Source organism: Heptranchias perlo, chromosome 39, assembly GCF_035084215.1.
Source record: "Heptranchias perlo isolate sHepPer1 chromosome 39, sHepPer1.hap1, whole genome shotgun sequence".
In the NCBI taxonomy this organism is placed as follows: Eukaryota; Metazoa; Chordata; class Chondrichthyes; order Hexanchiformes; family Hexanchidae; genus Heptranchias; species Heptranchias perlo.
Genome location: NC_090363.1, coordinates 7,017,074 through 7,029,073, shown reverse-complemented (window position 1 = coordinate 7,029,073; position 12,000 = coordinate 7,017,074). Strand labels below are relative to the sequence as shown.

General features: G+C 46.9%; 1 protein-coding gene across 7 annotated transcripts in view; it reads right to left on the bottom strand.

The window, feature by feature from the left end:
- LOC137305173 (discoidin domain-containing receptor 2-like) overlaps nt 1-12,000 on the bottom strand; it is a 149,619-nt gene that overhangs the window by 29,118 nt on the left and 108,501 nt on the right. For all 7 annotated transcript variants that reach the window (XM_067973986.1, XM_067973991.1, XM_067973987.1 and 4 more), the window contains 7 exons: nt 11,605-11,833; nt 7,078-7,225; nt 6,585-6,690; nt 4,774-4,960; nt 3,970-4,216; nt 2,286-2,432; nt 1,177-1,346 (listed from right to left, as the gene is read on the bottom strand). In XM_067973986.1, the coding sequence (XP_067830087.1) occupies nt 1,177-1,346; nt 2,286-2,432; nt 3,970-4,216; nt 4,774-4,960; nt 6,585-6,690; nt 7,078-7,225; nt 11,605-11,833 (1,234 nt within the window). The remainder of the gene's footprint in view (nt 1-1,176; nt 1,347-2,285; nt 2,433-3,969; nt 4,217-4,773; nt 4,961-6,584; nt 6,691-7,077; nt 7,226-11,604; nt 11,834-12,000) is intronic.

Sequence of the window (12,000 nt, the reverse complement as noted above, 5' to 3'; positions counted from 1 at the left end):
GTCTGTACACTGCGGATCGATGTCTCCCTCGTGCCCACATTTGTTGGAAGTACACAGTAGATTTAATTCATCCATTCAAGTCCTGGAATGGCATATTGTGACATTGGATCTGGCCATCTGTGGCACCAGGAAAAATTGACCATGAAGTCTGCTGGATTGATGCAAAAAAAAAAGAACCCCCGTCAGACCTGGCCCGTATGTCACTGTCATTCACACTATTGGAGAGGGCGTTAAGAGTCAGTGATGTATGGGCCAGATCTGATAGGGGTTTTTACATCAAACTGCCAGTTTTCACGGTCAATTAATCAATTAATTCTTTACCGCCTGAGCATTAAGCTTGAGGGTGAAATGCAGAAAAGAGAATCTGGCAGGAAAGATCGCACAGCTTTATAAAGATTGTCTTTCCATTAATTGGAGGTTCTGTTAGGTGCAGGCAAATCCCCGACCAGAATTCCCTATCTGCACAACAACAACAATTTGCGTTTATATAGCGCCTTTCACGTAGTAAAATGTCCCACGGCGCTTCACAGGAGGAGAGGGTTTAGGGAGGGAATTCCAGAGCTTAGGGCCGAGGCAGCTGAAGGCACGGCCACCAATGGTGGAGCGATTAAAATCGGGGATGCGCAAGAGGCCAGAATTGGAGGAGCGCAGAGATCTCGGAGGGTTGTAGGGCTGGAGGAGGTCACAGAGATAGGGAGGGGGCGAGGCCACGGAGGGATTTGAGGAACAAGGATGAGAATTTTAAAATCGAGGCGTTCTCAGACCGGGAGCCAATGTAGGTCAGAGAGCACAGGGGGTGATGGGTGAACGGGACTTGGTGCCAGTGAGGATAGAGGCAGCAGAGTTTTGAAGGAGCTCAAGTTTACGGAGGGTGGAAGATGGGGGGGCCGGGCCAGGAGAGGATTGGAATAGTCGAGTCTGGAGGCAGCAAAAATTTTTAGCAGCTGTTGAGCTAAGCTCCAGCGATGTTTAGTGCCCAGACGGTGAAGACGTAAATTTACCCCATACCTCGCACATTAGCCGACCTTGTCTTGTTATCTATATGTGGGAGTGTACATGGCCTGTGTTGACGTACACGAGTGCGCAGGTTCTGCGTGCAGACCGAAAAGATGACCCCTGTGCAGCGCACGTGACCTCCGGGGTGACTGGTTTGTCTCGCTGACCCCTGACCCCTACCTTGCCAAGGATCTTCTTCCAGTATTGCCTCCAAAGGATGATGAAGATGACAATCAGTAAGAGAAGGATGATAGCCACCAGGCAGCCGATCAGCATGGAGGTGTTGCTGTTGTCGGCTTTGGCGACGGGCCGGCCGGCGTTTGGGGAGAGGTAGACGGACGACTCGAGATCTGGGTGAGGGGGGGTCGGTGGGAGGCACAGAAAGAGGAGACGGTTATTCATTGGCACGGAAAACAAAACAAAAAAGATTGAAGGAGCATCTTTTCTGAGCTCTGCGCAAGTCAGGGAAACATGGAGGCTGATTCCCCAGCCGTGGCTCAGCGAGCAGCCACTCTCACCTCTGAGTCAGATGGTCGTGGGTTCAAGTCCCACTCCGGAGACTTTGAGCAAATAATCCAGGCCGACGCTCCCAGTGCAGCACCGAGGGAGTGCTGCACTGTTGGAGGTGCCGTCTTTCGGATGGGATGTTAAACCGAGGCCCCATCTGCCCTCTCAGGTGGACGTAAAAGACCCCCTGGCATCATTTCAAAGAAAGGCAGGGGAGTTCTCCCTGGTGTCCCAGTCAATATTTATCTCTCAAACAGATTACCTGGTCATTAACTCATTGCTGTTTGTGGGATCGTGCTGTGTGTAAACCAGTTACATGACTGCACCTCAAAACTACTTCATTGGCTTTGGGATGTCCTTTGACTGGACAGTATGATTTTAGGCCCTTTTAACTCTCATGTTGCTACACTCAAAATGGCAAACTTCATAATCCAAGCAGCAAAAATCTTGTTTTTTTTTTAAATCCATACTTTTTATTTTTATACCAATCTGGGGATGTTTCCATTGACTTTATATTAACATGTGACATGACACGGCGGTGTTGACTGGAGCCAGGTATGTATCCTAGCAATCAGAATGGCCATATTTGCCGTGTGGATTAGGGGCCTACAATCAATACCGGGAAGGAGGCCTCGACTTCCTCTCCCCAATACTGAGTCGGAATCTCTCCTCACTCTCCCGGTGCGCGAGAGAAAGGATTTGGGTTCGGGTCAGATTCAGTTAGGCTTCTCCTTTGCTGAGTACCAGTCACCTGTCCAGCCCATTCCCCCAGCGTACCTTACCTACGTTGCTGACAGTAGATGTCATGGCCTCTGAAACCCGACGATCCGCGGTGGCCGTTTCTACGGGAGGCACGAACGTGCCCCTGGGAGGTGGAGCGGGAGCTCGAGGCTTTAGCTCAGTGACGAGGGGGGTGGTGGGACTGACGTCTGGAAGGGTAGAAACGCTGAATTACTACACAGACCATTAGCGAATGCACAGAATAAGAGTCAAAGCAAATTCCACTTACGTCACTCGGCCTCACTTAGTGGGGGAGGGTCGCCAACCCTCCAGGAATGCCCAGGAATTAAAGACTAATCTCCCGGGACACGGACTGCAGCGGTTCAAGAAGGCGGCTCACCGCCACCTTCTCAAGGGGCAATTAGGGATGGGCGATAAATGCCGGCCTCGCCAGCGACGCCCACATCCTATGAACGAGTAAAAGAAAAACCCGGGAGAGAAAAAAAAAAATCATAGGGGCGTTAAAATCGATTGTGGTTTTGAAAAAAAATTCTTTTGTTGATTAGTTCGAAAAATATTGGACTCGGGGGAGATAAAAGGCTGTTTGACTGACAGTCGAGAATCATCCAATCGGGTAACAAAGAGTCTGCTCGCTTTCCGATTGGCTGCAAGTAGGCGGTGGACATGCCAGGTGACCAATGGCGGGAGCGTTGGGGGGAGGGGCGGGGGGGGCGGTTGTAGGCAGGAGGTCATGTGATGAAACCTCCAGGAATATGTCCGTGCAGAGTTGGCGACCCCTAGCCTCACTTCCCTCCTTGGAAAACGGGGAAAATTAATAAGCCACAGGCCATGTCCCTTTTGCTGGCTGACTGACTTGTTTTATGGCATTAACTTTCTTTCTAGGCGACTTCTAACTGTAAAAACTGACGTCCTGCATTGCAGCTTCCAGCTCCTGGCCTAGGACTGACCCTTCTCTGTTCCCAGCCAGAGGTAGGGCTGAGATCTGGTCTTCCTCACCATTCAGTGATTCTTCAGTCGTAGGGCCTGTCAATAAGCCCAGGTGCCTCTCCTCCCCCTCCCTCCCACCCCGTAGATGGTGTGGGTTTGAAGAAAACATCTCCTGCTATTCTCAAAATGAATGGCCTGGATAGAGACAGAAGAACATAAGAAATAAGAGCAGGCCATTCGGCCCCTCGGGCCTGCTCCGCCATTTGATAAGATCGTGGCTGATCTTCTACCTCAACTCCGCTTTCCCGCCCGATCCCCGTATCCCTTGATTCCCTTAGTGTCCAAAAATCTATTGACCTCAGCCTCGAATATACTCAACGACCCTCATTGCGTCAGTTTGACTGCAAGTTGCGCCAATGGCAGAGCGATGAAAATCGGGGAATGCGCAAGAGGCCAGGATCGGAGGGGCGCAGCGACCTTGGGAGGGTTGTGGGGCTGGAAGGAGCTTCCAGAGATAGGGAGAGGGGGAAGAGGCCACGGAGGGATTTGAAAGCAAAGGATGAGAATTTTAATATCGAGGCGTTGGCGGACCGGGAGCCAATGTGGGTCAGCGAGCACACAGTGGGCGGTGGGGGCGGGGGGGTGATGGACGAACGGGACTTTGGATACGGGGCCTAGCCTCCACCAGCGACGGGAATTCTTCCACATACAGTTTGGTCAGCACTGAGGCAGTAAGGCAATAGCGGCTCAGTTTGTACCCTGCGCTGAAGCCCTGTCTGGACATCGATCGCCTCCTACCTGACTGGAAGGTAATCTCGCTGAACATCATCCAGGAGTCCGCAAAGTGGAAGTGGCAGCGGATGACCTGGCCAGTCCGCTGGTGCAGCGGCACCGTGACGTAGCGGGAGCTGGGGTTTTTGTTGTCGAGTACCATCGTGGTGCTGACGTGGACCGGGTCCCAGGGAGCGGAGGGCCTCATTTTGAAGAAACAATCCACCGTCTTGAAAATCTTCACCTGCCTGGTGAACATGTTGTTGCAATGGACCTGGGCACAGATTCAAACAAAGGCGTTAGGTCACTCGACCAGTCTGATTCAACGTAGGAAAAAGCAGACGCTGAATCTTTACAAATCACCGGTCAGGCCTCAGCTGGAGCACCGTCTCCAATTCTGGGCACCAGGCCTTAGCGGGGGGGGATGTCAAAGGCCTTGGAGAGGGTACAGAGGAGATTTACCAGAATGGCACCAGAGCTGAAGGACTTTCTGATATCTGCTAAGCCAAACGGCAAGAGCAAAACTTTATAAAAATCACCCTAGAAAGCTTACGTCAATGTTCCCATTAATTTGCATTTATTTCACGTTGTTCATCCTAACAGACCTCATTCCGTGTTCCGATTTAGGATTTAACCATCAAGGGGACAACAGCACTAAGAAAACGGTTGATTCTAAACCTGTAGGTGTGCAGAATTCAAACAGGACAAAGCCGGAAGTGAAAAAATAAGAAACGCAGGCTTGCCTGGGTTTGGTTGGCTTGGTTCTCATGGGGCACAGTCTGGACACCCTGACCGCAGACCCAACTGGTGTAGAAGCAGTCGCCATCTTACCTTCATGGAGCTGAACGTGTGGAGCTGGTCGAACTCAAACTCCATCTCCACGTATCCGCGGCTCATGGTGCTGTTGCGCCAGCCCACGTAGTCGTAACCAGGCCAGACCCGCAGCTCGTGGCTCTTTGTGAAGTCGTCCATGCCCAGGACCCCATCCGTCAGCTGGCCCAGGCCCCCGTAGTGCAACCTGAGAAAAGGGAGGGGACAACCGGAAACTGGAGCTGGGGCCCGTTCAAGAGTGAAATCAGAAAACGCACATCCACACAAAGGAATCTGGAATGTCCTTTCCTTTCCCCTCCTCTCCTCTCCTCTCCTCTCCTCTCCTCTCCTCTCCTCTCCTCTCCTCTCCTCTCCTCTCCTCTCCTCTCCTCCCCTCTCCTCCCCTCCCCTCCCCTCCCCTCACCCCCCCACCCCCCCGCCCCCAAAAGGCTGGGGATCAATTGAAATGTTCAAAACTGAGATCGATAGATTTTTGTTAGGTAAGGATATGAAGGAGTATGGATCAACAAAGGTTCACTAGATTGATTCCTGGGATGAGAAGATTGTCCCATGCGGAGAGATTGAGTAGAAGGGGCCCATACTCTCTGGGGTTTAGAAGAATGGGAGGTGATCTCGTTAAAACCTATAAAATTCTAAGAGGGCTTGCCAGGGTAGATGCTGAGAGGCTGTTTCCCCTGGCTGGAGAGCCTAGAACTAGGGGGCATCGTCTCAGGATAAGGGGTCGGACATTTAAGACCGGGATGAGGCAAAATGTCTTCGCTCAGAGGGTTGTTAATATTTGGAATTCTCTACCCCAGAGGACTGAGGATGTTCAGTCGTTGAGTACATTCAAGACTGAGATCGATAGATTTTTGGACTCTAAGGGAATCAAGGGATATGGGGATCGGGCGGGAAAGTGGAGTTGAGGTGGAAGATCAGCCATGATCTGATTGAATGGCGGAGCAGGCTCAAGGGGCCGAATGGCCTACTCCTGCTCCTATTTCAAGAAAACAAGAAAAGGCCATTCAGACCCTTTGGAGCCTGCTTCGCCATTCAATTAGTGCATTGTGGATCTGTATCTTAACTCCATTTTCTCACTCTTGCTCCATGTCCCTTGATACCCTTACCTAACAAAAATCTATCGATCTCAGTCTTGAAAGCTTCAATCATCCCCCAGCATCCAGACCCATCAAAGGCAGGTAAATGGAGTTAAGGTACAGATCAGCCATGATCTGATTGAATGATGGAACAGGCTCGAGGGGCTGAATGGCCTACTCCTGTTCCCATGTCTTGTACAATACCCCTTAGACCATGTGGGAGCTTCCACCTACAGACTGTGTGTACATGTATGTGTGCTTGTACGTAAACATGTGTGTTGGTATGTTTGCATGTGTGTGTGTTTGAATTTGCTTGCATGTGTGCACACATGTTTGTGTCCGTGTGTGCGCATGTATTTGTTTGTGTGTATTTGTGTGTGTCTGTGTATTTGTGCATGCACGTTTGTGTGTGTTGTGTGTGTGCACATGCTTGTGTTTGCGTACATGTTTGTGTGTTGTGTGTGCACGTTTGTGTTGGGCGCACATGTCCAAGTGTACACATGTTTGTATGTTGTGTACACATGTTTGCATGTGTTGTGTGTGTGCACATGTTCGTGTGTGCACATGTGTGTGTTTTAGAGAGAGCACCACTGGTGAGCTGCTTGCATTTGGATTTAGTCTGGGGACAGTTCATGTGAACAAGGCACTGGAGCAGGCTGCATGCGAGCTACAGACAGCGTCCAACTCTATGGTTCTTAATCCCATTCACCATGGCCTCCCCACAAAGCACTTTACCTTGCAATTCGGAGTCCGTCGTATGTGGAGTCATTAAGGTTCACTATGGGCAGACCAGACACATTCATTACCTGGCCCATGGGAGCCTTGTACGATTTCAGACCATCTGCAAGGAGGAGGAGGAGAGACGTAGGTTAACAGAGGCGCAGTGTGTCTGGGCATGAGAGTGAGCGCGGGCGTGCGATAGTGAGTCGGCCGCTCAGTCTGTGTTGGTGAGCGTGCTGCTATCTCATCAGATGTTAAATGAGTGAGAACGAGTAAACGAAGAGCCGGCACAGGCACGATGGGCCGAATGGCCTCCTTCCGTGCTGTGTGATTCTATCTACGCCAGGAGCACTGAGGGGGACAAGCCCAAACTCCAATGTCAACTGGCTGCTCGCAGCACCTCTACCGCCATCCCATAGTGTTCAACGCACAGACCAGGGGCCTCCCCGGGGATATTTATATCTCTACAGGTATCAGGGAAATGGGAAAGAATGAAACCTTCACTCACCTAACCAGGGGCAGCCATATACCTCAACCCTCATGCACACGCTCATGACACGGTCTGCCATAGGGTAAAATCGCACATAGCGGGCTATGATTGGTGGGCCCAGGTCCTTCAACACAACGTCGTACGGGTTGACGTTTCCTGTGATGACCTGGAGGGACAAAATGGGAGGTCAAAATGGAGGCAAGCACAAAAATCAACAAGATACTTGTCGCCCGTTGGGAAATACGATTGGATTATACCGATCCAGAGCAATGAAACAAGACTTCGTCAATAAAGTTGGGGGGCAGTACAGTGAATGGGGATTTGGTTGAATAAATGGCCAATAGCACAGTGAATGAAGACTCACTGAATGAACTGCCCAGAGAGCAATGAATAAACTATCACTCAATCCGGAGAATATGGACTGTTTGAATAAACTATCACCCAATCCGGAGAATATGGGCTGTTTGAATCAACTATCACTCAATCCGGTCAATATGGACTGTTTGAATAAACTATCACTCAATCCGGAGAATATGGACTGTTTGAATAAACTATCACCCAATCCGGTCAATATGGACTGTTTGAATAAACTATCACCCAATCCGGTCAATATGGACTGTTTGAATAAACTATCACCCAATCCGGTCAATATGGACTGTTTGAATAAACTATCACCCAATCCGGAGAATATGGACTGTTTGAATAAACTATCACCCAATCCGGAGAATATGGACTGTTTGAATAAATTATCACTCAATCCGGAGAATATGGACTGTTTGAATAAACTATCACCCAATCCGGAGAATATGGACTGTTTGAATAAACTATCACTCAATCCGGAGAATATGGACTGTTTGAATAAACTATCACCCAATCCGGAGAATATGGACTGTTTGAATAAACTATCACCCAATCCGGTCAATATGGACTGTTTGAATAAACTATCACCCAATCCGGAGAATATGGACTGTTTGAATAAACTATCACCCAATCCGGAGAATATGGACTGTTTGAATAAACTATCACTCAATCCGGAGAATATGGACTGTTTGAATAAACTATCACCCAATCCGGAGAATATGGACTGTTTGAATAAACTATCACCCAATCCGGAGAATATGGACTGTTTGAATAAACTATCACCCAATCCGGTCAATATGGACTGTTTGAATAAACTATCACCCAATCCGGAGAATATGGACTGTTTGAATAAACTATCACCCAATCCGGTCAATATGGACTGTTTGAATAAACTATCACTCAATCCGGAGAATATGGACTGTTTGAATAAACTATCACCCAATCCGGAGAATATGGACTGTTTGAATAAACTATCACCCAATCCGGAGAATATGGACTGTTTGAATAAACTATCACCCAATCCGGTCAATATGGACTGTTTGAATAAACTATCACCCAATCCGGAGAATATGGACTGTTTGAATAAACTATCATCCAATCCGGAGAATATGGACTGTTTGAATAAACTATCACCCAATCCGGAGAATATGGACTGTTTGAATAAACTATCACTCAATCCGGAGAATATGGACTGTTTGAATAAACTATCATCCAATCCGGTCAATATGGACTGTTTGAATAAACTATCACCCAATCCGGAGAATATGGACTGTTTGAATAAACTATCACCCAATCCGGTCAATATGGACTGTTTGAATAAACTATCACCCAATCCGGTCAATATGGACTGTTTGAATAAACTATCACCCAATCCGGTCAATATGGACTGTTTGAATAAACTATCACCCAATCCGGTCAATATGGACTGTTTGAATAAACTATCACCCAATCCGGAGAATATGGACTGTTTGAATAAACTATCACCCAATCCGGTCAATATGGAACGTTTGAATAAACTATCACCCAATCCGGTCAATATGGACCGTTTGAATAAACTATCACCCAATCCGGTCAATATGGACTGTTTGAATAAACTATCACCCAATCCGGAGAATATGGACTGTTTGAATAAACTATCACCCAATCCGGTCAATATGGACTGTTTGAATAAACTATCACCCAATCCGGAGAATATGGACTGTTTGAATAAACTATCACCCAATCCGGAGAATATGGACTGTTTGAATAAACTATCACTCAATCCGGAGAATATGGACTGTTTGAATAAACTATCACCCAATCCGGAGAATATGGACTGTTTGAATAAACTATCGCCCAATCCGGAGAATATGGACTGTTTGAATAAACTATCACCCAATCCGGAGAATATGGACTGTTTGAATAAACTATCACCCAATCCGGAGAATATGGACTGTTTGAATAAACTATCACTCAATCCGGTCAATATGGACTGTTTGAATAAACTATCACCCAATCCGGAGAATATGGACTGTTTGAATAAACTATCACCCAATCCAGAGAATATGGACTGTTTGAATAAACTATCACTCAATCCGGAGAATATGGACTGTTTGAATAAACTATCACCCAATCCGGAGAATATGGACTGTTTGAATAAACTATCACCCAATCCGGAGAATATGGACTGTTTGAATAAACTATCACCCAATCCGGAGAATATGGACTCTTTGAATAAACTATCACCCAATCCGGTCAATATGGACTGTTTGAATAAACTATCACCCAATCCGGAGAATATGGACTGTTTGAATAAACTATCACCCAATCCGGTCAATATGGACTGTTTGAATAAACTATCACTCAATCCGGAGAATATGGACTGTTTGAATAAACTATCACCCAATCCGGAGAATATGGAGTGTTTGAATAAACTATCACCCAATCCGGAGAATATGGACTGTTTGAATAAACTATCACCCAATCCGGAGAATATGGACTGTTTGAATAAACTATCACCCAATCCGGAGAATATGGACTGTTTGAATAAACTGTCATCCAATCCGGTCAATATGGACTGTTTGAATAAACTATCACCCAATCCGGAGAATATGGACTGTTTGAATAAACTATCACCCAGTCCGGTCAATATGGACTGTTTGAATAAACTATCACCCAATTCGGTCAATATGGACTGTTTGAATAAACTATCACCCAATCCGGTCAATATGGACTGTTTGAATAAACTATCACCCAATCCGGTCAATATGGACCGTTTGAATAAATTATCACCCAATCCGGTCAATATGGACTGTTTGAATGAACTATCACCCAATCCGGAGAATATGGACTGTTTGAATAAACTATCACTCAATCCGGAGAATATGGACTGTTTGAATAAACTATCACCCAATCCGGTCAATATGGACTGTTTGAATAAACTATCACCCAATCCGGAGAATATGGACTGTTTGAATAAACTATCACCCAATCCGGAGAATATGGACTGTTTGAATAAACTATCACCCAATCCGGAGAATATGGACTGTTTGAATAAACTATCACTCAATCCGGAGAATATGGACTGTTTGAATAAACTATCACCCAATCCGGAGAATATGGACTGTTTGAATAAACTATCATCCAATCCGGAGAATATGGACTGTTTGAATAAACTATCACCCAATCCGGAGAATATGGACTGTTTGAATAAACTATCACCCAATCCGGAGAATATGGACTGTTTGAATAAACTATCACCCAATCCGGAGAATATGGACTGTTTGAATAAACTATCACTCAATCCTGAGAATATGGACTGTTTGAATAAACTATCACCCAATCCGGAGAATATGGACTGTTTGAATAAACTATCACCCAATCCGGAGAATATGGACTGTTTGAATAAACTATCACTCAATCCGGAGAATATGGACTGTTTGAATAAACTATCATCCAATCCGGTCAATATGGACTGTTTGAATAAACTATCACTCAATCCGGAGAATATGGACTGTTTGAATAAACTATCATCCAATCCGGTCAATATGGACTGTTTGAATAAACTATCACCCAATCCGGTCAATATGGACTGTTTGAATAAACTATCATCCAATCCGGAGAATATGGACTGTTTGAATAAACTATCACCCAATCCGGAGAATATGGACTGTTTGAATAAACTATCACTCAATCCGGAGAATATGGACTGTTTGAATAAACTATCATCCAATCCGGTCAATATGGACTGTTTGAATAAACTATCACCCAATCCGGTCAATATGGACTGTTTGAATAAACTATCATCCAATCCGGAGAATATGGACTGTTTGAATAAACTATCACCCAATCCGGAGAATATGGACTGTTTGAATAAACTATCACTCAGTCAAGTGAATATTAACTCAGTTGGCATATATTTCACCCAGTGCAGTGAATGGACTCTAATAGTTACTAACGGCAGCTCCTCCCCCCCAGACCATCACGATGCTACTTCTGATGGAAGCAAGGTGAGTCAAGTGACACCTCACCTTTAAGTCTCTGCCCCTTACAGTGGGAAAGTCAAGAGCCTTAAGTCTTTGAATTACGACGCAGAATTTTCTCTGTGCCCACCCCGTGGTAAGATGGACTTGTGCTGGATTCAGGTGGTCAAGGGTTACACACACCCACACAGCAATGGTTGGTGGCAGTTTGGTCAATCGTTACCTCGTTTCCCCTCCGGTCCTTCCACGTCATCCAATCTTTGCCGTTTCGGCTGTAGTGCAGCCCGTAGAATCGAGCGTATTCATTACCGTGCCCGTTGGAATGGCGTCCCTGGGTGCCCACCAGCGTAATGAAATAGAGTTTCTGGAGGTCGATCTGCAGGAACTCACTGCTGTCACGGAACACGGATTTGGCCGGACACCAGGCCCCGTCTCCGTGGTCTGTCCCCAACCTGCGGAATCCAATTCAACGGCGCTTAGTGACAGGCGGAAGAAGGTGGGGCAACTCGTCTCACTCCGACTGGTTTATCTACCGAGTGCGTTGCAAGAGCCCCCCCCAAACCAACCAGAACAGAGAAATGGAGAAGCTGAGCCTACGGGAACTCAGGGACAGGAGGAG